Genomic DNA, 26724 nt, shown 5'->3' on the forward strand with positions numbered 1-26724 from the left:
AGCCGCCTCGCTCCCAGTAACACAGCTACATACAGCCGCCTCATCCCCAGTAACACCGCTATATACAACCGCCTCATCAACAGTAACACAGCTACATACAGCCGCCTCACCCCTAGTAACACAGCTACATACAGCCACCTCATCCCTAGTAACACAGCTACATACAGCCGCCTCATCCCCAGTAACACAGCTACATACAGCCGCTTCATCCCCAGTAACACAGCTACATACAGCCGCCTCGCCCCCAGTAACACAGCTACACACAGCCACCTCATGCAAGGTAAGACAGCTACATACATCCGCCTCGCCACAGTAACACAGCTACATACATCCGCATCGCCCCCAGTAACACAGCTACATACAGCCCCCTCACCCCCAGTAACACAGCTACATACAGCCACCTCGCCCCCAGTAACACAGCTACACACAGCCGCCTCACCCCCAGTAACACAGCTACCTACAGCCGCCTCACCCCCAGTAACACAGCTACCTACAGCCGCCTCACCCCCAGTAACACAGCTACACACAGCCACCTCATGCAAGGTAAGACAGCTACATACATCCGCCTCGCCCCCAGTAACACAGCTACATACAGCCGCCTCACCCCCAGTAACACAGCTACATACAGCCGCCTCGCTCCCAGTAACACAGCTACATACAGCCGCCTCATCCCCAGTAACACCGCTATATACAACCGCCTCATCAACAGTAACACAGCTACATACAGCCGCCTCACCCCTAGTAACACAGCTACATACAGCCACCTTATCCCTAGTAACACAGCTACATACAGCCGCCTCATCCCCAGTAACACAGCTACATACAGCCGCTTCATCCCCAGTAACACAGCTACATACAGCCGCCTCGCCCCCAGTAACACAGCTACACACAGCCACCTCATGCAAGGTAAGACAGCTACATACATCCGCCTCGCCACAGTAACACAGCTACATACATCCGCATCGCCCCCAGTAACACAGCTACATACAGCCCCCTCACCCCCAGTAACACAGCTACATACAGCCACCTCACCCCCAGTAACACAGCTACACACAGCCGCCTCACCCCCAGTAACACAGCTACCTACAGCCGCCTCACCCCCAGTAACACAGCTACCTACAGCCGCCTCACCCCCAGTAACACAGCTACACACAGCCGCCTCACCCCCAGTAACACAGCTACATACAGCCGCCTAACCCCCAATAACACAGCTACATACAGCCGCCTCACCCCAGTAACACAGCTACACACAGCCGCCTCACCCCCAGTAACACAGCTACATACAGCCGCCTCACCCCCAGTAACACAGCTACATACAGCCGCCTCGCCCCCAGTAACACAGCTACATACAGCCACCTCACCCCCAGTAACACAGCTACATACAGCCGCCTCATCTCCAGTAACACAGCTACATACAGCCGCCTCGCCCCCAGTAACACAGCTACATACAGCCGCCTCGCCCAGCCACATACAGCCGCCTCGCCCAGCCACATACAGCCGCCTCATCCATAGTAACACAGCTACATACAGATGCCTCATCCCCAGTAACACCGCTACATACAACCGCCTCATCAACAGTAACACAGCTACGCACAGCCGCCTCACCCCCAGTAACACAGCTACATACAGCCGCCTCGCCCAGTCACATACAGCCGCCTCATTCCCAGTAACACAGCTATATACAGCCGCCTCGCCCCCAGTAACACAGCTAAATACAGCCGCCTCATCCCTAGTAACACAGCTACATACAGCCGCCTCATCCCCAGTAACACAGCTACATACAGCCGCCTCGCCCCCAGTAAGACAGCTACACACAGCCGCCTCATCCCCAGTAACACAGCTATGCACAGCTGCCTTGCCCCCAGTAACACAGCTACACACAGCTGCCTCGCCCCCAGTCACACAGCTACACCCAGCCGCCTCACCCCCATTAACACATCTTCACCCCTACCAGATATGCAGTCCCATTTAACATACACCTCAGCCCACCCCAGACATGCAGTCCCGCAGTTTATACAATTACACACATTTATACACTGATATATTCACACCTTTATATACACATAAAGTTCTACACTCGTATGCTTGCGCCCATATATATACAAGTATACACACACATTTATGTACCCATATACATTTATACACTAATACACAGAGTATACACAAACTCATAACTGTATATACACACATACAGTATATATACATCACACATACGGCATACACATATATATATACACACATACAGTATACACTGACCATATATACATATACATGTAGTATAAAAACACCATATACACACATGCTGCATATACATACAGAATATACACACATACAGCAAATACAGACACATTCAGTATATACAGCATTTTCACACACATACGGGAAATACACACATATTCAGTATACAGAGCATATACATACATACCATATACACAGCATATAAACATAAACATACATCATATATACATATATATGCATATATTTAAATGTGCACATATATATGCTTATACAAATATATGCGTGTATAAATACAGTATATTCATCTATACACAATATTTACATATATACACAGTATATACACATATACACAGTAGATGCATACATACACATATATGCACTAGCTGCATATATACATAGTATATACACATATACACTGTATATACACAGTATATACACATATACACTGTATATACACTGTATATACACAGTATATACACATATACACTGTATATACACAGTATATACACACATACACAGTATATACATATATACACAATATATACATATATATATACACAATATATACACAGTATATACATATATAGACAATAGATGCATATATACATAGTATATACACAGTATATACACATATAGACAGTATATACAAATATAAACTTTAAATACACAGTAGAATCATATATACACAGTATATAAATATATAGACAGTAGATGCATATATACACATATACACAGTATATACATATATACACACAATATACATCATAAATACACACAGATAAATGAATATGTAATGTATACTTACCCTTTTAGGGTGAACGGCTGTCCCGTCAGGAGGGTGTTCGTGGGGTGCTTTTTGGGGGGGTTCTGTCGGTTGCTTCTTGGGACGGGAGGGGGGAGTCGTTTGTTATTCCTGCTCCGGCGGCGCGGGGGCGGTGGGCAGTTGGCGACTGCTGGTTCCGGGGGGGCGGTATAGGCGGCGGATGGCTGATTGTTCCATGGGGGGGGTGCACGGCGGGGGGAAGCGGAGGACAGCTGAATGTTCCGGGGGGCGGGGGGTTGGTATGCCCACGTAGCGGAGGGCGGCTGAAGGTCCCAAGAGGGGGTGTGTGGTTGTGGGTGCACAGGGATGCAGAGGACGGCTGAATGTTCCGGCGGGGGGGGGGGGGGGGGGCGCTTTGAGCGGAGGACGGCTGAATGTTCCGGCGGGGGGGAAGCGGTTGTGGGTGCGCGGGGATGCAGAGGACGGGTGAATGTTCCGGCGGTGGAGGAGGGGGGAGCGGAGGACGGCTGAATGTTCGGGCGGGGGGATGGCGGGTGGATGCGGAGGATGGCTGCTTGTTCGGGCAGGGGGGGTGGTGGCGGGGGGATGCATGTTAAGGCTGCTTGTTTCGGCGGGGGGGGGGGGAGCGCAAGCGGGATTCCGAGCGGGCGGGGATGCCTGGCAATGCATCAGGATGGGCGGGCAGGTGGCAGACGGCTCTGCCATGCAGCTGAAGAACAGGGAGGAAGTAACCTGTGCCAGGGGGTGGACAGGTGGGCGGGGAGGCCATGCAGGAGGATATGCGGGGAGGCAGTCACCTGTGCCGGGGTTGGGCGGAAGACTAAGGGAGGTGGCGGCTGAGGAGTCAGGGACTGGGGAACGCGATTTGGTGGGGGCCCCCTGGGGGGAGCTGGTTGGGGCCCCGGGGCTCGAGCCCCAGGAGCCCCGCCTATAATCCGGCCCTGCTTATTGCTAGCACTTGCGATTATTTGCCCCAATCCGCCACCTTCACGCCAGTGAGGCGAGAAGGCGGGGGGGCGGACGGCCGAGCGGCACTTTTCATATGTGAAAAGTCGCCGGCTGCGTTTTTTTCTACGCCAGGCCCTGCCTGGAGTAGGATAAATGCTTTGCAGCCTTCCGCCCCGATACAGCAAGAGGCGGAAGCATATGATAAATATGCCCTTATGTGTAGTTTGCCTGTGGAGTGTGCCTGATTTATGAATTGGGGTTCACTTTCTTCATGAATCTGTTAACACTTCTCAACTAAGTGCTGTGAAGCACCTGACATACCTATACTTTTTTTTCTATGTCTGACAGATGCTAACTTATCCTTTTACTTCATTTTCCTTTGTGTGCTACCCACATATTTCAGTTTACAAATTGTGCATTCAATAATATAAAATGGGTGGTGTCACACTAATTTTTCTTGAAAACGCACGTTACATCTACTGCAATAGCAAGGTGAAAAAAATCCTCTGAAACATCCATGTCTTAGTTGTTATTGTCACATGTATAAACTCGGTGACAAGGTACTGCCCACAGTCCTTTCCTTCCTAGGTACACATTTAATACTTACCTAGCTTACTTAGCCATATAGTTTATACATTCATTTTAACCTCTAAGAGTTTGGACATCTATCACGTTGGTGCTGGACGTATTTCTCTGTCAGTGTGGATTGGATGAGTTGTTACCGCCATCTGGTGAGAATTTCATGTCAATAGCACCTTTACAAATATATTAACCTAGTAAATTGGTGAGATGTTCATAACATCTTTTATCAGTTGTACATAACACTGGAGTCACATAATAGACATTTCTTAATTACTGCATGTTTTGCATTCTACAACTCATTTCACTCTTCTGTAGGCTTCATTCCCTTCTTTTTAATGTGGTTGTTTTGGAATTACTATTATAGCCCATCAATTGGTGGGAGTCTCCCACTCACTACAGAGATTCAGAAACAGCTACTTTCAGCTCCATGCTATGTTACCCTGGTCAGTCCCTTTAAAGTGGACCTGCCAGTCAAATTATCACACCCAAAATAAATACTTCATTAAAAACATTGCTCATTTGTAAACTTATACGCACCTCACCTGATTCCAATCACACTAAGGCCCCATGCAAACGACCGTCGGGGCAACGTATGTACAGCAAGATTGCGGATGGACATACGTCCCCCATAGACAGCTATGGCACAACAAGCCATAGCCGAAAAAAGATAGACCATGCACTATCTTTTACCGTGCGGCTAGAATTTTCTATGGAGAAGGGTGGAGGCGAGCAGCACGGCAGACACATGTTTGTGGGCATGGGACCTAAGTGAGTCGTGCATGTTAAATTTTACTTGCACTGCCCTGCCTCCTAGTTCCTGGTTGACTAGCCTGGGATGTTGCTGCTGTGTGAAACATTGAGAGAGAGAGTTTGGTGTCATCATTGGGCACTTCATGTCATGTGACCAGGTTGATATCTAAGGTCCTGTTACATTTGCAATGTCTACCCCACTTATGTATCTGATCACATCAAATCACAGTATGCCTCCATGTTATTCTACTCCTCCCCATTCTCCATGGAGTCATGCTGTGAATGCATGTGCTCAGATGCATACATTCGGTAGACACTGCAAATTCAACTGGGTAAACTACCTTAGATGACATCACCCTGGTCACATGACATGCTAAGAAAAGGAATGGGACATGGACCCTCTGATGCCAGGTAAGATAAAGTTGATTTATGGGGATGTGAGGGAAACAATTTTTAGCTAAAAGAAGGGTGTCATTTAGTCAATAGGGCTCTATGGGAACCTGTCACTGGCTGTATTTCTAAAAATGTGGTGACAGTTTCCCTTTAATGTCTGAACATAGCTTACAAATGTCTTCTTATATTAGGTGTGTAGCTAAGCTATCATAAGATCTTTGTCAACAGGCTTGCTGAATTTTTCCATTAGCAAACAGGAACATTGTGACTCTGGAGTATTTTACAGTCTAAAGGCTACATTCACACTGCCGTATGGGGGACATATATACTGCCGATGTATATACGGCCTATATACGTCCCCCATAGAAGGCAATGGGCGCACAGCGCCCTACGGGAAAAGATAGGACATCTTTCTCGCTGTGTGCCATATTCCTTTATGGAGAGGGGCGGGGGTGAGCAGCGCTGCCATACTACGATACGGCGGGCAACGGCAGTGTGAATGTAGCCTTAGATAGATAATATTGTGGTGATGTTAGGGGTAGCCGCTTAAAAAATTGGATGGCAATAACTAAAATAAACACATTAGTGAAATAAACACATTTTATATTCTAGGTGTTGTGCTACAGACTTGCGTTTTAAACCACTTTAGACTACTCCCACTGGACAAGATCGACCAAGTTGTGATGTCATATGGTGGCCTTCGGGGTGCAGTTGCCTTTGCTTTGGTCATCTTGTTAGATGGGAGCAAAGTGAAAGCTAAAGACTACTTTGTGGCAACTACAATCGTGGTTGTGTTTTTTACTGTTATATTTCAGGTAGGTAAAACATAGTTTTTTTTTTTGTTTGTTTTTTTTTTAAGTTTGATACCATTGAAAAAGGATAAGTGAAAGCATAGAAAACATACCAAAGTTCTCACAGGGAATGCCTGCTTCTTATTAATTATACAGCTCACCTACAGATTATATATACTACTGATTGGACATAAAGAACGTACAGTCTAGAGTACATTACTTATCTTGGTTCGATCCTGTGTTACAGGTATTGCATCTATAATACTCCAAATAAATTCTCTATTCCCCTGCTTCAGCCACTGTGTAGATATTTATCCTGTATTCATCCTGAGTAACATCTTGCATTATACTTCAAAACTGCTTCCAAGTTGCTTTACTTTTATTATTGAGTTACATTAAGTATTACACGCCAGAGCTGCACTCACTATTCTGCTGGTGGAGTTGCTGTGTACATATGGTACTGTGGACATACCCGCAAATTTCCTCAAAGGTCAGTCTGTGCAATGGATAGAGGAAGTGCAAAAATGTTCAGGTTCATGAGAATACAAATAGAAAAAGACTGAATAATTTTGGTCTTTTGAAAGGTTTTTCAAGTAGAAAACCTATTCTTTAAAAAAAAAAAAAAATGGGAACACTACTCGAGTTCAGTTGCATCTGAAAAAAAAAGAATTCTGAGCAGATAAGAAAAGTGGAGATGTTTTTCCTAAATGGACAATGGCACATTTAGTGAAAATCAAACACAGCATGCAGTGTTTGCAAAAAAACACAATATTTACCCATAATGCAACCCTAGCATTAGGGTTATTGTAACATCTGCACAAGAGACAAGAATTTGGATTCTTATACAGAATTTTAATGGAAAAATTTGACAATAAAACTACAGAACAGATCAGCCTTCTCTTTTTTATTATTTTAATCTGGTATTGGGCTTCTAAATGGCTCCAGAGCAGATCGGTGTCATCCACACCAATCAGCAACTATTTCGCTCTACTCCAGGAACGTCACTGGACCGCATGTCCAGCAGCCTCCAAGCGTGGGGGGTCCCTCCTCTCCGCAGCATCACCAGACAGGTATGGCAGAGCTCCATACAACAGCTATGGGAGCCGAGAGATGTTAAACAAGCCACTGTCCCTTGTCAAAGCAGTTGCTATGCAGCTGCACTGATGCCATTTTGCCACCACATATGTCGCCTCTCAGTGCTGAGGCTTCCACCTTTTCACCACAAGCTCCCATTTCATGTTCTATTGCAGGGGCATCAGCCTCCACTGTAGAGCCAAATGCTGATCATCACACAGCAATGCCCCCTGACCTCCCTCCTCTAGCTGCTCTTACCTTAACCCTTTCAGGACCTTGCCCTTTTTTGTTTTTTCATTTTCATTTTTTACTCCCCATGATCAAAAATCCATAACTTTTTTATTTTTCCATGTACAGAGCTGTGTGATGGCTTATTTTCTGCGTAACAAATTGCACTTCATAGAGATGGTATTGAATATTCCATGCCGTGTACTGGGAAGCGGGAAAAAAATTCCAAATGCAGTGAAATTGGTTAAAAAACGCATTTGTGCCGTCTTCTTGTGGGCTTGGATCTTACGGATTTCACTGTGAGCCCCAAATGACATATCTACTTTATTCTTTGGGTCTGTGCGATTACGGGGATACCAAATTTGTATAGGTTTTATAATGTTTTCATACATTTAAAAAAATTAAAACCTCCTGTACAAAAATTTTTTGGGGGATTTTGCCATTTCTGGCGCTAATAACTTTTTTATACTTTGGTTTTCAGAGCTGTGGGTGGTGTCCTTTTTTGCGGATTTTGATGTCGTTTACAATGTTATCAATTTTAGGACTGTACGACCTTGTGATCACTTTTTATAGAATTTTAAAAAAATTTTAAATGACAAAAAAGTGCCATTTTCGACTTTGGGCGCGATTTTCCGTTACGGGATTAAACGCAGTGAAGAACCGTTATCATATTTTGATAGATCGGGCATTTTCGGACGCGGCGATACCTGATGTGTTTATGATTTTTACTGTTTATTTATATTTATATCAGTTCTAGGGAAAGGGGGGTGATTTGAGTTTTTAGGTTTTTTTATTATAATTTTTTTTTTTAACTTTTTTTTATTTTTATTTTTAGTATTTTTCAGACTCCCTAGGGTACTTTAACCCTAGGTTGTCTGTACGATCCTATCATATACTGCCATACTACAGTATGGCAGTATATGGGGATTCTTGAGACCCGAGGTTACCATGGCGACGGATCGCCGCTCCCGATGACGTCACGGGGAGCGGCGATCCTCGAAAAGATGGCGGCGCCCATGCGCCGCAATCCTTTTGAAGCCGCCGGCACCTTTGCCGGCGGCGATCAGCGGGAAAACACCCGCGATCGGTGCTGGCACCGATCGCGGGTGTTACCGGTAAGCCTTTGCTGCAATATGCAGCAAAGACTTACCGGCTATGGAGAGGGCTCAGCGCGTGAGCCCTCTCCATGCACCCGCGGCCGACCCGTGACGTGCTATTACGTCACGGGTCGTGAAAGGGTTAAAGGGACATCCTGCGTTACATGCTCTCTTAGGCCTCCTCCATTCTAAGAGGGATATGGATAATCTTGCACTGTACTGAAACAAGCTTGAAATCTAGATCTACAAGTGGTGCAGGATGACATTGACAATCTACAGGAGAGTGTAGCAGATCTTGAAGCGTTTAAGAGAGAAATGTCCTCTGTGGTCATTGATTTACATAAAAAAAAATTTAAGTGCTGGTGGTCCAGCAGCATCATCTTGTTAACACTTAGACGATATTAAAAACAGAAACCGCCGCCACAATATTAAGATTTACGGCTTCCCAGAATCGATTCACCAATCAAATCTTGTTGCTAATTTCACAGGAATATGTAAAATGCTTCCAGACTGCTTAACACTCCTATTGAAATGGACTGGGCTCATAGAACTCTTAGAGCAAGGAGTGCAAACCCCTCTAGACCAAGAGATGTGATATGCATGATCCATTTGTTGGTGGGCATCCGCTCCAAAGACTTTATTTCGGGGGGTTTGAGTGGTTGGCTATACCTATAAAAACTTGGCATTTGCGGACGATGGCCTACTGTACATAACAAATCCCATAACATTGCTCCCTTCTCTAGTGGAGACATTAAATACCTATGGTTTTTAAATAATCATAAAATAAACATTACAAAGAGTGTCATCATAGGGATAGGCCTTGATTTTTAAAATGTAAAGACCTTGTCGACGTGGGAATTCGTATTCCAGTTGACTTAGCCACCACATTCTCACGAAATTATAGGCTTCTTACAGAAGCTGCAGGGTGACTTGAAGAACCTGCTCCATGTAACTGGGCCTCCAAACAATTAACTTGGATGGGTCGCCTGAGCTGTATAAAAATGACTCAAACAAAAAAACTATTCAGTTAGCTCTCCCTGGACAGGTCTTTGGTAAACTACAGTACACTGAGAACTACTTCATCTGACCAACCCTGACTAACCCAAAGCTGCAAAAGGGTTTGGGTCTGCCTGATTTTAAAGGAAATATGTGGCGGCTGTCCTAGCATGGGTTTTGGATTGGTTCCATGCTAACACTGGTAAACAGTGGGTGTGACTGGATAGTTCCCTTTCTCCTGTCCCTCTGACCAGTCTTCCTTGGTCACCAACATAGATAACACATGACCATCAGTTGGCCAAACAGCCCTATGTGACTTCCTAGGCCCTGAAAATACTTAGACGTACTGGAGAGGCCATGCGGTTATTTACTGCAGACTGGGCGATTACCTCTATAGTGGACAATCTGGATTTTCCCCTAGGATGAGATTCCGATTTTTTAGCTCTTTTACGTCAGAACTCAAAGCTGACTTTTGCACGACTCCTTAGAGACTCGGTTCTCGCACCTCTGGACGATGCAGCAGCGGGCTAGCCCTGTTCAAAAACAAGGTGGGAATATACTCAATAGTAACATTTTTACAGTACCCATAAAAGTAAACTGAATCTCCACCACTTCCCTTTTTAACAGTTGTGTGCTTCTAAATTGACTTATGACCTACTATTGGAAAGATGGGCCACGTCAGAATTGCCTTATGCTAAAGCTTGGAATTAGAACTCTGAAAGGATGTTTAGTGAGGAGAAGTGGTCCAAATCTTTTGAGTTATACCGTAGACTCTCAATATCCGATAAAGCTCAGGAGACTAACTTTAAAGTACTCTCACAGTGGTACTGGACAACTGTCAGGCTTCACAGGATTTACCCCTTGTGCCCCAATGAATATTGGAAATGTAGACAGGTGTCCGGAACAATGACCCACATTTGGTGAGAGTGTCCCCCTTGGTGACTTTTTTGGTCTCGTGTCCTAGACCTCATTTCTACCATGACATGCCTTAGATCAAATAATAACTCTGCCACTTTCTTGCTGAACATTCTCCCACTTGCAATACATAAAGCTAGCTGCATCTACAACGCACATACAGTATATACACATCAGGTAACACACACATACAGTACAGTGACCCTCTGTATACATGCACGTACAGTATGTATACATCATGTACATACATTAAAGTAACCCTATAAACATGCGCATGCACACTGTTCATACACATACAAACATATATTATATTTGTAAATACAGCATATACACTAATGTATACACCATATACATTCAGTATACATACTTGCAGTCCAGCAGTCTTTTCATCTTCATAACTCAACTTGACTTCAGTTATGACTAGAGATGAGCGAACATGCTCGTCCGAGCTTGATGCTCGGTCGAGCATTAGGGTACTCGAAACTGCTCGTTGCTCGGACGAATACTTCGCCCGCTCGAGAAAATGGCAGCTCCCGCCGTTTTGCTTTTTGGCGGCCAGAAACAGAGCCAATCACAAGCCAGGAGACTCTGCACTCCACCCAGCATGACGTGGTACCCTTACACGTCGATAGCAGTGGTTGGCTGGCCAGATCAGGTGACCCTGGGATAGACTAGCCGCTGCCCGCGCTGCTCGGATCATTCTGTGTCTGGATGCCGCTAGGGAGAGAGCTGCTGCTGGTCAGGGAAAGCGTTAGGGTGTTCTATTAGCTTACTGTTAGGCAGGAGTGATTCTCAAAGAACCCAACAGCCCTTCTTAGGGCTACAATAACGTTCTACTTTTTTTATTTTAATTTGCATCTAGTACCATTTTGTGAGGAATTAGCAGGGGGACTTGCTACCGTTGTGTTTAGCTCTTAGTGGCACACATATGAATAGCAAAGACCGAAGTGGGAAAATTTAGTAGGGGTTGGATTTCAATTAGGCACTAACTCAGTGTCATCTCATCTGGCATAGTAGTGTGCTTTGATACTTGGCTAGAAAATAGCCATAGGAGAATACAAAGAGCTTACTTACGCCTACAGTAGCGTTCTATATATTTGATTTCTGGTTGATCTGCTGGTGGCTGTACTTTCTGCAGTGCATGTACTAGCCAATTCTGAGCAATTTGTAGTGAGACTTGCGACCGCTGTGTTCTGCGCTTAGTGACGCACATATCCATAGCAAAGACCGAAGTGGGAAAATTTAGTAGGGGTTGGATTTCAATTAGGCACTAACTCAGTGTCATCTCATCTGGCATAGTAGTGTGCTTTGATACTTGGCTAGAAAATAGCCATAGGAGAATACAAAGAGCTTACTTACGCCTACAGTAGCGTTCTATATATTTGATTTCTGGTTGATCTGCTGGTGGCTGTACTTTCTGCAGTGCATGTACTAGCCAATTCTGAGCAATTTGTAGTGAGACTTGCGACCGCTGTGTTCTGCGCTTAGTGACGCACATATCCATAGCAAAGACCGAAGTGGGAAAATTTAGTAGGGGTTGGATTTCAATTAGGCACTAACTCAGTGTCATCTCATCTGGCATAGTAGTGTGCTTTGATACTTGGCTAGAAAATAGCCATAGGAGAATACAAAGAGCTTACTTACGCCTACAGTAGCGTTCTATATATTTGATTTCTGGTTGATCTGCTGGTGGCTCTACTTTCTGCAGTGCATGTACTAGCCAATTCTGAGCAATTTGTAGTGAGACTTGCGACCGCTGTGTTCTGCGCTTAGTGACGCACATATCCATAGCAAAGACCGAAGTGGGAAAATTTAGTAGGGGTTGGATTTCAATTAGGCACTAACTCAGTGTCATCTCATCTGGCATAGTAGTGTGCTTTGATACTTGGCTAGAAAATAGCCATAGCAATAGGATAGCATTGTTTGGTTTTAAAAACTCAAAAAAAAACAAAAAACACAAAAAAAAATCAAAAAACACAAAAAAAAACAAAAAACACAAAAAAAACCCAAAAAAAGTTAAAAAAAAAAAAAAATTATAACTCTCATTTTAAAAATGTTTAACCCGAGGGCTAGGGGTAGAGGACGAGGGCGGGGACGTGGGCGTGGGCGTCCAACTACTGCAGGGGTCAGAGGCCGTGGTCCTGGGCGGGGTGAGACACCACCTGCTGATGAGGGAGCAGGGGAACGCCGCAGAGCTACACTCCCTAGGTTCATGTCTGAAGTTACTGGGACTCGTGGTAGAGCACTGTTGAGGCCAGAACAGTGCGAACAGGTGATGTCGTGGATTGCTGACAATGCTTCGAGCAATTTGTCCACCGCCAGTCAGTCTTCCACGCAGTCCACCCATGTCACCGAAATCGCCACTCCTCCAGCTCCTGCACCTCAGCCTCCTCCCCCCCAGTCTGCCCCCTCCCAGGAAAATTTGGCATTTGAACCGGCATACTCTGAGGAACTGTTTTCTGGACCCTTCCCACAGTCACAAACCACTTGTCCGGTTGCTGCTGAGCAATTTTCCGATGCCCAGGTTTTCCACCAGTCACAGTCTGTGGTTGATGATGACCTTCTTGACGTAGTGGAAGTGTGTAAAGAGGTGTCCGACGATGAGGAGACACGGTTGTCAGACAGTGGGGAAGTTGTTGTCAGGGCAGGAAGTCCGAGGGGGGAGCAGACTGAGGGCTCGGAGGATGATGAGGTGACAGACCCAAGCTGGGTTGAGAGGCCGGGTGAACACAGTGCTTCTGAGACGGAGGAGAGTCCTCGACCAGAACAGGTTGGAAGAGGCAGTGGTGGGGCCAGACGGAGAGGCAGGGCCAGAGCTGGTGCATCAGCGCCAAATGTGTCAACTAGTGAAGCTCCCGTGGCGAGGGCTCTTGCGGCGAGGGCTAGATCTTCAGAAGTCTGGAGGTTCTTTAAGGAAACACCGGATGACCGACGGACTGTGGTGTGCAACATTTGCCAAACCAGGCTCAGCAGGGGTTCCACCACTACTAGCTTAACTACCACCAGTATGCGCAGGCATATGAATGCTAAACACCCCACTCAGTGGCAACAAGCCCGTTCACCTCCGGCCGTGCACACCACTGCTCCTTCCCCTGTGTCAGCTGCTAGTCAGCCCCCTGCCCAGGACCCTGCCACAAAAACCCCATCGTCGCCTCCACGATCCTCCACAGCATCCACCAGCGTTCAGCTCTCCATACCCCAGACGCTGGAGCGGAAACGCAAATATAGTGCAACCCACCCGCACGCCCAAGCCCTTAATGTGCACATCTCCAGATTGCTTAGCCTGGAGATGCTGCCCTATAGGCTAGTAGAGACCGAGGCCTTTCGCAACCTCATGGCGGCGGCCGCCCCTCGGTATTCGGTCCCCAGCCGCCACTACTTTTCCCGATGTGCCGTCCCAGCCCTGCACCAGCACGTGTCAGACAACATCATCCGTGCCCTGACCAACGCCGTTTCTGACAAGGTCCACCTGACCACGGACACGTGGACGAGTGCTGCCGGGCAGGGCCACTATGTATCGCTGACGGCACATTGGGTTAACTTGGTGGAGGCTGGGACCGAGTCTGACCCTGGGGCTGCTCATATACTGCCGACGCCGAGGATTGCGGGGCCTACCTCGGTCCAGGTTTTTCAGGCCTACTATGCCTCCTCCTCCTCCCACTCCTCCTCCACCTCCTCCTCCGAACTACCATCCGTGGGCACGGCGCCATCAGTCGGTAGCTCTAGGCACAGCAGCAGTGCCGTCGCTAAGCGACAGCAGGCGGTGCTCAAACTGCTGAGCCTAGGCGACAAAAGGCACACCGCCCAAGAGCTATTACAGGGCATCACGGCGCAGACTGATCTGTGGCTGGCACCGCTGAACCTCAAGCCGGGAATGGTTGTGTGTGACAACGGCCGTAACCTGGTGGCGGCTCTGCAACTCGGCAGACTGACACATGTGCCATGCCTGGCCCATGTGTTAAATCTGATAGTTCAGCGTTTCCTCAAGACATACCCCAATCTGTCTGATTTGCTCACGAAGGTGCGCCGCATCTGTGCGCATTTCAGGAAGTCCAGCCCAGATGCTGCCACTCTCAGGGCAGCGCAGCGCCGCCTCCAACTGCCCGCTCACCGACTGTTGTGCGACGTGCCCACGAGGTGGAATTCAACACTGACCATGTTATCCAGAGTTTACCAGCAGCGCAGAGCGATTGTAGACTGCCAGATGTCAACTTCCACCAGAACTGGTAGTCAGGTCAGTCAGCTTCCTCAAGTCTACAATGAGGAGTGGACGTGGATGTCTGATATCTGTCAGGTGCTGAGTAACTTTGAGGAGTCAACACAGATGGTCAGTGGTGATGCCGCCATCATCAGCCTCACCATCCCGCTGCTTGGCCTGTTGAAAAACTCTCTGGTCAGCATGAAGTCGGAAGCTTTGCGCTCGTCACAAGAGACAGGGGAAGAATATTCCCTTGTTGATAGCCAAAGCACCCTCAGGTCTGTTTCTCAGCGCATATCGGAGGAGGTGGAGGTGGAGGAGGATGAGGAGGAAGAGGAGGAGAATGTTGGCAAGACACAAGAGGGGACCATTGTTGAGTCCTTCACTGTTCAGCGTGTATGGGCAGAAGAAGAGGAGTTGGAGGAGTTGGAGGAGGAAGAAATGGACAGTCAGGCCAGTGAGGGGAGTGAATTCTTACGCGTTGGTACTCTGGCGCATATGGCAGATTTCATGCTAGGCTGCCTATCCCGTGACCCTCGCGTTCAAAGAATTTATTCCAGCACCGATTACTGGGTGTTCACTCTCCTGGACCCACGGTACAAGCAAAATCTTCCCACTCTCATCCCTGCAGAGGAAAGGAGTGTGAGAATGCATGAATACCAGCAGGCCCTGGTGCACAAGCTGAAACAGTATTTCCCTTCTGACAGCGCTAGCGGCAGAGTGCGTAGTTCTGCGGGACAAGTAGCGAGGGAGAGTAGGCGAGCAGGCAGCTTGTCCAGCACTGGCAAGGGTACGCTTTACAAGGCTTTTGCCAGCTTTATGTCACCCCAGCAAGACACTGTCACCTGTCCCCAGTCTCGGCAGAGTAGGGCTGATCTTTACAGAAAGATGGTGAGGGAGTACGTAGCTGACCATACCATCGTCCTAAATGATCACACAGCTCCCTACAACTACTGGGTTTCAAAGCTGGACATGTGGCACGAACTGGCGCTGTACGCCTTGGAGGTTCTTGCCTGCCCTGCCGCTAGCGTCTTGTCCGAGCGGGTTTTCAGTGCAGCTGGTGGCATCATCACCGATAAGCGTACACGCCTGTCGACTGACAGCGCTGACAGGCTGACGCTTATTAAAATGAATAAAGGCTGGATTTCTCAGAATTTCCAATCTCCACCAGGTGAAGGAAGCTCAACCTGAATAATTGATCCACTCCTCCTCCTCCTCATTTTCCTCCTTCTCCTCCTCTTTGTACAGTAAAGCAGAGGAAAATGGCTATTTTTTGACAGGACCCACTGGCTCTTGCTATAGTACTTCATGCATTTAATTTTTCTGGAGGGCCACCTACCCGGTCCTCTGTTTGAAACAATTTTTGTGAGTGCCACATACAGGCACTCAATCTATTCCATTTTACTGGAGGGCCACCTACCTGCTCCTCTGGTTTGAAAAATTTTTGGGACTGCCACATACAGGCACTCAATCTATTCCATTTTACTGGAGGGCCACCTACCTGCTCCTCTGGTTTGAAAAATTTTTGGGACTGCCACATACAGGCACTCAATCTATTCCATTTTTCTGGAGGGCCACCTACCCGGTCCTCTGTTTTAAAAAATTTTTGGGACTGCCACATACAGGCACTCAATCTATTCCATTTTACTGGAGGGCCACCTACCTGCTCCTCTGGTTTGAAAAATTTTTGGGACTGCCACATACAGGCACTCAATCTATTCCATTTTACTGGAGGGCCACCTACCTGCTCCTCTGGTTTGAAAAATGTTTGGGACTGCCACATACAGGCACTATCCAAATTAAATTTTCTCCATAGCAGCCTCCACACGTTGTCTCCATTGCTACCTCCAAAAGTCGTCCATATAGCTGCCTCCATACATCGTCCCTTTATCAAACGAGGTGTGTCAGGCAGAAATTTGGGTTGTTTTCATGGATTCCACATCAAAGTTGTTAACTTTGTCGCCACCCTGCTGTGTTATCCACAAAATATACTGGCAAACTTTTACCATTTAGGGATATTATTTCAGCGCTTCTTGCGCATCTGTTTACATTCCCCTCACCCGGCATATCCTAAACTTATAAGAACGCTACTACACTTGATCTTATACAAAAGGTTCTTAGAAGTGCTGTTTGGGGAGTAGCCTAGAGACAGGGGCTTGGATTGGCGAAAGCTCGCCTGGCAGCGGAGCGCCAGCTCCATGCGCATCATGCGCTTCTTGCGCATCTGTTTACATTCCCCTCACCCGCCATATCCCAAACTTATAAGAACGCTACTACACTTAACTTGGTGCAGGCTGGGACCGAGTCTGACCCTGGGGCTGGTCATATACTGCCGACGCAGAGAATTGCGGGGCCTACCTCGGTCCAGGTCTCAAAGGCCTACTATACCTCCTCCCACCCCTCCTCCACCTCCTCCTCCTCCGAATTACCATCCGTGGGCATGGCGCCATCAGTCGGTAGCTCTAGGCACAGCAGCAGTGCCGTCGCTAAGCGACAGCAGGCGGTGCTGAAACTGCTGAGCCTAGGCGATAAAAGGCACACCGCCCAAGAGCTATTACAGGGCATTCCACATCAAAGTTGTTAACTTTGTCGCCACCCTGCTGTGTAATCCACAAAATATACTTGCAAACTTTTACCATTTAGGGATATTATTTCAGCGCTTCTTGCGCATCTGTTTACATTCCCCTCACCCGCCATATCCTAAACTTATAAGAACGCTACTACACTTGATCTTATACAAAAGGTTCTTAGAAGTGCTGTTTGGGGAGTAGCCTAGAGACAGGGGCTTGGATTGGCGAAAGCTCGCCTGGCTGCAGAGCGCCAGCTCCATCCCAAGATCCAACTAACATAGTTGCAGCACCTTTAATCTACTACTAGTTCACTGCCTCCATAATAATAATAATAATAATCTTTATTTATATAGCGTCATCATATTCTGTAGCGCTTTACAAATCATAGGAAACAAATACAAATGTAATGTAACAGAGCACAACATTTGTATGGAACAACAGGAGTGAGGTCCCTGCTCGCCAGAGCTTACGGTTTATGAAGATGATGGGGTAACACGAGGTAAAAGAATATTTAATGGTCAAGCCATTCTTCTTAGGGAATAGAAAAAAATATAATAAATGGAATTGCTGTCGCTTGAACCACTCAGCCGTCATCTTATATACCAGGTCCAGGGTGAATGGGACTGCAGAGAAGTCTGGTGCCTGTTGGTTGCTGGATAACAGATGGGAGGACGACACAGGATGGGTTAGTAGAAGAGTTAAAACTTCATGCAGTTAATGAGTGTTATAGGCTTGCCTAAAGAAATGGGTTTTAAGAGCACGTTTGAAACTTTGGAGGTTAGGTATTAGTCTGATAGTCCGGGGCAGAGCATTCCATAGAATTGGTGCAGCTCTAGAGAAGTCTTGGAGACGCGAGTGGGAGGTCCGCACTAGGGTAGAGGTTAATCTAAGATCACTGGCGGATCTAAGAGCACGGGTTGGGCGATAGACTGAGATAAGAGAGGAGAGGTAGGGGGGTGCAGCATTATACAGAGCTTTATGGATGAGGGTTATTATTATTTTAAACTGTATTCGAAAGGAGACTGGCAGCCAGTGCAGCGACTGGCATGAACTGTAAGCATACATGGTCCCCTATCAAACGAGCTGTGTCAGGCAGAATTTTGGGTTGTTTTCATGGCTTCCATGTTAACTTTGTCGCCACCCTGCTGTGTAATCCACAAAATATACTGGCAAACTTTTATCATGTACCGATATTATTTGAGCGCTTCTTGCTCACCTCCTTTGGTTCCTCTCTGACACCCATTGGTTTGAAGCCTGAGTCCAATTAGGGTATGTCGCCATGCCACTCTCTAGCCTGCTGCCGCTGCCTCTGCGTGCCGTCCCCTATAGTGTCAGGGTCAATTATTGGATGTTTTAGATGCTATCTAGCTTCATTCTGTCACTCTGTCATGGCCATGCTGTTGCCCATAATTTTGGCATAATGGTGCGATTAGGCAGCCTCAGAGGCATCCATGCATGCTGCCCCTGCTGTTTCCTGTCCATTTCCGTGGTGTTTCCATCCTTTTCTGAGGTTCCCAGGTGTTTGGCCAAGCTTCCCTGTGCAGAGCCTTGGTCCCCTTGAAAAATGCTCGAGTCTCCCATTGACTTCAATGGGGTTCGTTATTCGAGACGAGCACTCGAGCATCGGGAAAAGTTCGTCTCGAATAACGAGTACCCGAGCATTTTAGTGTTCGCTCATCTCTAGTTATGACCTATCCACCTCCTTGACTTTATACAACTATTTTACTTGCTTCTAAATTGATTTTCTGGATGATGTCACCAACCTGGGCCATGAAAGAAACATGATCTGGAAAATGTTATGTTTCTTGATAACAAACAGGTAGTGGTTTATTAGGTCAATTTCTGGTGACGATTTTCCTTTTTAACATATCTTTTGTGCCCTTTGCAGTTCAGCTAAAATAAATTAACTGAATCTTAATATGCAAGTGATTATTTCTGTACTGAACATGTATATGCACCAGACTGTCAAAGTTTGTTACATTTTCCAAAATATTGTACAGACTACATACTGAGTGGCACAGCAATCAATTCCCCATAAAGCATTCATAGGTCTTGCATTTTAACAGCATTTCCACTAGATGGCAGCCTGTATTATTTTACAAGGTTTCAATAGTACAGATGGGAGACAACACAAAAAATTAGTAAAATACTTTCTCTAGGCATCAGATTATCTGATACTATGGATTTACTAATGGTTGTAGTAAATTTCTTGTAAGACCAGTATGAACTGTAGACCTGCAGCAATTTGCAGCACAGTACATGTGGTTATCAGAACCAGTCTATATGTGGCAAAATAATTTAGTCCTGAAATTTTCATATACAAACCTTGTTATTATTTTGTAGATATTTTTTGTACTGTTATTTCAGAGTTCCATTAGTACCATAATTTGTGTTTTTCTGCTCAACATATAAATGTAGCCAGATCCTCTTTATTGAAAATAATTATTAAAATGTCACATTTATTTGAGCTATTAAAACCAAACCAACCTAAAAAATGAAGGTTTAACATTGTTTTGAAAACATCACACCTAGCAAACGGATGTTGTATACGTTTTTTGCGGACCCACAGACTTCTATTGTCTTTCATGATCCGCATTAGTGAAAAAATAGAACATGTTTATTAATTTTCAATGGACAAATGATCATTGAAAATACAAGCCAATATAAAAATACCCGTAGAAATCAATGGCTTTGTGATGCATCTGTGGAAATCACTGAACCACGGATGTAAAAACAATGCCAATGTGAAAGAGCCCTAAGTTTGACACTCGCTGATTGACAATACAATGCATAGATCAGCATTTACCCTGACTGCTGCAGTCGTTCTTCCACAGTCCAGTTCTACTGGTTATTACCTGCAGACCCATTTCACATAGACTAATGAGCTCATGATAATTTACCATGTTTTATGTTGCAAAAAAGATTTATTCATCAGACAAATGAAACTCTTGCTCATTAGTTTGCCATTTGTAAAAATATTTAGACTGCTGTTGCAGAAAATGTTTTGCTGCTTAAGTCCAATGAAACCACAGGGAAAATGTTGGGGTATAGTCAGGGCAGATTCTAGGGCTTTTGGGCAACAGGTCATGTCTCAAAAATGGCCCCTCTATCTCCCCAGCACGCAAATAATGTTGGAGGATTTATAATGATGCTACATAATTGGGTACAACTATGAATTGGCTTGCATCAGCGTGTGTCAGGCGGCGGCCTATCATATTGGTTTAGTGTGGAAATAAAGCGATGCAGTTAGGACCATGCTTGTATACATATTTCCTCTGTAAATAAAGGTGATAAAGCCTGTGTCACTTTCATTTTTTTAGCAAATAATTATATAAGCATGTATTTCCCTGTAGAGCTGCAGCCTTCCTTGATTCTCAGTTCCTTCCTAGCCACTGCTGGTCCACCCTTTATCTGCCTGGGCTGTCTACTGTTTCCTTCTATAGCCACTGACTGGTGGCTTCAAGTGGAGAAAGGAGCGGGGAGATGGAGTATCAGGTAGCTCTCAGAGCTCCCGACAGATATCTTTACCTAGGAGGACATTTATCTTAAGTCTGGAAACGTTTGTCTTGGTTTTGGGATTTTTTTGTAAGGTTTTGGGCTTGCCTTATTTATCTTAGGGCACATTCACATGGCCGTCTGCGGGGACGTACATGCGGCCGCAAATTTGCGGCCGCGTGTACGTCCCCATAGACGGCATTAGCGGCACGGCCGGGATACGGTGCCACACATGTGTGGCACCGATCCGGGCTGCACGCCGCAAAAAGATAGAGCATGCTCTATCTTTACGTGTGTGTGCGGCCGTGCGCCGCTATTCTAAATGGAGGGAGGAGGGGCCACCTCCTCCTCCACTCCAGCACACGGCGGGTGGGCATACCGCGTGTGAATGGACCCTTAGTGGTTGATAAATAATGCATGTGAGACTTTTGTCTGAAAAGTCACACAAAAGTCTCAAATGTTTAAGTTACCCCTTGTCTACCCCTGCCTCTGGACTGGAAGTTAGTTACACAAAAAATTAGCAACTTTGATAAATACCTGTACAGCTAGCCTATGTTCCCATTTCTTTCTATGGGCTTATAAACAAGCCCATTGATTCTACGATCCTGGGTATAAGCTGGCTACCTGCTATTCCTGGAGCATAACACTTCTCAATGATTACGTAGAAAATGTAATCCAAGCACACCAATATGCAGAAATAGGTTTTTATTAAGGAATATGGCCAAAATGCTTGGAATGTTTTTGGCTGGTGTAACAGCCTTTATCAAACACATAGGCCAGTAGAGTTACAGGAAGGAATGCAGTGTGGGCGCCTTGGAATAGTGCGTCTCTACTCCGGGTAGTGTGGCCATTATCTTCCATACCGTAAATATATACAGTATACATAAGCACATGCTAGCACACAGGTATGTACATTACAGCCATACAGTATATACATTATCAAATTCCACACACTATATTTACTTGATATGGAGGATATAGGTGTAACTGCAGAGGCACTGAGGGTACAATCAGACGTTCAGTTCTTCTGATGCAGTTTTTGATCTCCATACCAGGACCAGAGTGAAAAAAAAGAGTAGCAATTTCAGTGATATGTTTTCACACATTGGGGCAGATTTACTTACCCGGTCCATTCGCGATCCAGCGGCGCGTTGTGTGGAGGATTCGGGTATTTACTAAGGTAGTTTCCCCGATGTCCACCAGGTGTCGCTGCTGCGCTGAATTCCGTTGGAGTGCACTGAAGTTCACCAAGCCAGGCCGGTTGAAGGAAAGCGCGTGTCAAGCGACACTTTTTTTAAAAAAATGTGGCGGTTTTTATCCGAATCCGTTGGGTTTCCACGGCCCCCGGTTTCCGTCGCGTGCACGCCGGCGCTGATGCGCCACAATCTGATCTCGTGCGCCAAAAACCCGGGGCAATTCAGGGAAAATCGGTGCAAAACGAAAGATTCGGGTAACCCACCGGAAAAAACGTGATTCGGGCCCTTAGTAAATGACCCCCATTATGTTCCACACCTGCTTTTGGCTTCAAAACTGCATCTGAAAAACTGAATGTGTGAAAACACCCTGAGACGAATCCCGAACGTTTTTGTCACATTTTTAAATGCATCTAAAGCACAAGTGGAAGGGGGTTTGACCAAAATGCATATGCGTTTCCCATGAAATGGGAAATGCATACGCGTTTTGGTCAAAGCCCCTCACACTTGTGTTTTAGATGCATTTAAAAATGTGACACTGTTTTTAAAAATGCGACAAAAACACCACTTCGGAATCTGCCCTGAATCAGCAGCTGTCTGTTGTTGGTAAGCAGAACACAGAGACTATGAGGCTGCTAGCACCACATGTTTTGCATGTAAGCAATGTAAAACACGTGGAGATTTTTACCGATCAAACGTGTTTCCTCTGAAACACATATGCAATCGGCACCGGCCCCTCCCCGTTCCAATTGCATTGTGTTTCAAAATGCAATGTCAGTGGAACGTTTGACCATACCCTCAAGACCAGTTAGTGAAATCAAAGTCTGGCTGCAGATGAACTGCACAGTTTCTCCATACGACAAATGAAATTGTGTTTTATGACTAAGGGTGATGTCAAACATGGCATTTTTTTGCCCGTTTTTGGGCCGTTTTTAGTTAGTGCGCTTTAAAAACGCATGCGTTTTTGTCTGTTTTGAATTGCGCAAATTCGGAAAACCGGACAAAACGCATGCGTTTTCAAAAATGCAGGTTTATACAATCTGAAAACGCACTAACTAATACCAGATAATACTAGTAGTAATACTAGTAGTAGTACTAGATAATACTAGATTTTCTGTCTGACTTTGCACTAGAATAAACGTGAAAACTGCTTGCACATGTATTTATAAAGTGTCCAGTTTTGTGTTGCAGCCACACTGTACCCAACAAGACAGAAAAAATGTGCACCTAAAGGGGTGTGTTGGTGCTTAGTCAGACCGTGCGCCACAATTCTGTTCAAAGTGTGCCACAATTGTGCAGCATGAACAAAGTGCACCACAGTGCAGGGGGCGCCAGATTCATGAAGAACATGCACCACAATTCATGAATCTGTCGCACCCACCACATTGTGCAGTTTTTGATAAATGTGGCCCACCATGTTCAATAGTGCACCAAACTATGTGCACTGATATGAGGTAGCAAATTATTAGGGCTGCAGGAAATTGTATGCAGTTGTGAAGATTATTCTGGATTTGCAACAAAACCATCATCTTTGAGTATTAGTTCCACATGGATTTTTGCCTCTTGAATATCCCTGTTGAGTTACAGCAAGTAAAACTGAAAAACAAAGTATACTTATAACATTGATTACATTTTATTTACATAAGAATGGAGGGACCCTTTAATGGGTGACAGGTTACATTAGGTTAAAATGATAATGTGACATGTCCATTAGTTTCTCTTCAGGATATAATTCACTTATACATTGTCCTATGTCTGTGTAATGTGCTTTATTATTCACTAACTGCCTCGTATACATCAGCTGCACCACAGTCCTGTACCCCAGACACATCATTCATTGCATCTTTGTAAATGGGAATAGTAAATTAGGTCTGCCCCTAATTGTCCTATTATTTACATCTGAATCCCCTGACGTGATTCACTTATTATTAAAAGCAATCTGTTGTTAGCGCTTTTACTGCTGGGTTTATGTTCTAGACGGCCCTTTTCAAGAGGCAGAGTTGGTTCTGAGTATAACTATGGAAAGGGTTAATGACAGCTGGTAGTGTAGGCGTCAGGCATTCACATCTTTAAGAAATTTGTTCTCACCCAAATGGGCTCAAAGGGTATAAGCTGTCATTCACTAGTAAGGGTTATGACCAGATAATACAATATATTAATGTGGGCTCAGCTTGTGGTGGCTCTGCTTAATGCAACTTGTTTTGTAGTAGGTAGACATTGACCTCCATTTTGCATAGTTTTATAATCTATCCCACTTTTGAAAAATATATCCCAAGAGATACCCATGTAAAATCATCATGGTACATATCACTCAATAGAAGGAGATGTATCAGCTGTGCAAATGTAATCATGTACCGAAAGATGATTAGGTTATACCTACATAGTCCATATCACTATATACTAGAAGTTGTAAAATCTAGAGCTGCTTTACATGCATAATAATATACCCTGCTTATTCCAGTATAGCCCCTAGTGGATGTATAAAGTATACCATATGTACATATTTAATTATACACAAGAATATGCTTGGTTCATATCATTATATATTAGAGAGTGTAAAACCTATAGCATCCTGGTCCACATCAATATATACAGCTGTACATATAAAATTATATACCAGCATGGTCCCTGTATACTAGACAATGCCCCTTATTTTCAGGCCTGGTCAATTGCAATATGTTTAGAATATATAAAGAATATATACATGGAGATACCCATGTTATGCTAGTATATCCCATGTCACTATATATTAGAAGGTGTAAAACTTATACCAGTTGTAAATATGTAATGCAAGTCGCTATATGATATGAATATTAAGAGGCTGTTACACTGTCTACCCCTCTCCTCAACGTCACATTTCCCAGCTAAGGTGATATAGTCCGATAAAGTAGCCAGTATTTACAGAATCCTTGACATCATGCTTGTGCAATATATGAATGTGTGATATTGTGGATATTATATGTATTTTTAGATTTTAGATGATGACTCCTTAATTATTTTTTTTTTGGGGGGGGGGGAGCTCTCCTAATTATGAAGAAAATTGGAGGTGAAATAAAACTTCCAACTTTTTCACAATTGGCGTGCTGCCTTTTTAAAAAAAAAAAAACATTTTTATTCATTATCCCACTTATTGTGTGCAGACACAATAGGGACATGGGTGAAGTAAGGAGAATTTTCATCCAGTGAACGACTTCACAGATGGTCAGAACAGGAATTAATTCCCTGTTTGAAGATTATTAGATTTTCTGTTGTATTTTTCAATCAAGGCCTGATTAACCTTGTTATGTGTACAATATATTAGGACAGGTTTATCAAAAGTGTCTGAAAGGAAGACAAACAGTCTTATACTGTGCCATATTGACCAGTGTCTGAGACTGAATTATATATCTGTGCAGGGACCGGGGGGTGTAATATATATTTGGCTGGAGAGGTGGAGGGTTGAGCGCTAAACACTTCACTACTCTGGAAGAAGACAGCACAGTTGTCATAAGACACAATAATGTAGGTGGCTGGAGATTCACCATAAGCCTATTAAGTAAAATGGGGGGAAAAGACACATCAAGTGTCTCATGACAGGTTCTGGATAGAAGTTGAAAGATCCCGAGGCCGGTAGGCTGTTCGTCACAGCAACAATCCCACACTTTCCCAAATTTATCGAGACACTTTTTATTTTTACAAACTACCTTCACAAAGAGGAATATGGAATTAACTGAATTCTTCTGTATATTGAGGATGTGAGATAGCATATTAGTGACCTCCTTCTAGAACTTCTGCAGAGTAGGGTACGCCAGTCTTACTTTACACCTCCTATTAGTTGGTGAAGAAAAATCTGCCAGATTTTTTCTCACTTTTTTTATTGCAGTTTAGGTCATGACCACTATTTCTGTGGCATGCTTATTTTCCCGGCGTCACACTCCTTTTTGGCACAACAGTTGAAAAAGAGGCTAAAACCTGGCTGAGACCTTTTGATAAATATGCTGCAAAGTGTTTTAGATTTCGTTTTTAGGTGTTGGAGTTCTCTTGGAAACATAAATCTGCCCCAAATGGTTTATATTTATATTACTGGAAATCTATCATGGGTTTCCATGTTACCAGCACAGTTCAGGGGTCACAATAGAGATCCTAGACATACATTTATTTAGTGGGTGTGAATTTTCCATCAGTATATACACTCACCGGCCACTTTATTAGGTACACCTATCCACTTAATTTCTAATCAGCCAATCACATGGCGGCAACTCAGTGCATTTAGGCATGTAGACATGGTCAAGACAATCTCCTGCAGTTCAGACCGAGCATCAGTATGGGGAAGAAAGGTGATTTGAGTGCCTTTGAACATGGCATGGTTGTTGGTGCCAGAAGGGCTGGTCTGAGTATTTCAGAAACTGCTGATCTACTGGGATTTTCACGCACAACCATCTCTAGGTTTTACAGAGAATGGTCCGAAAAAGAAAAAACATCCAGTGAGCGGC

At 45.0% G+C, this 26724-nt stretch overlaps 1 protein-coding gene across 5 annotated transcripts in view; it reads left to right on the forward strand.

Moving 5' to 3' along the window:
- Positions 1–26724, forward strand: part of SLC9A5 (solute carrier family 9 member A5) — a 120003-nt gene that overhangs the window by 58339 nt on the left and 34940 nt on the right. For all 5 annotated transcript variants that reach the window (XM_072117147.1, XM_072117143.1, XM_072117145.1 and 2 more), the window contains one exon: positions 6308–6510. In XM_072117147.1, the coding sequence (XP_071973248.1) occupies positions 6308–6510 (203 nt within the window). The remainder of the gene's footprint in view (positions 1–6307; positions 6511–26724) is intronic.

The sequence above is a fragment of the Engystomops pustulosus genome, chromosome 7 (assembly GCF_040894005.1).
Source record: "Engystomops pustulosus chromosome 7, aEngPut4.maternal, whole genome shotgun sequence".
NCBI lineage: Eukaryota > Metazoa > Chordata > Amphibia > Anura > Leptodactylidae > Engystomops > Engystomops pustulosus.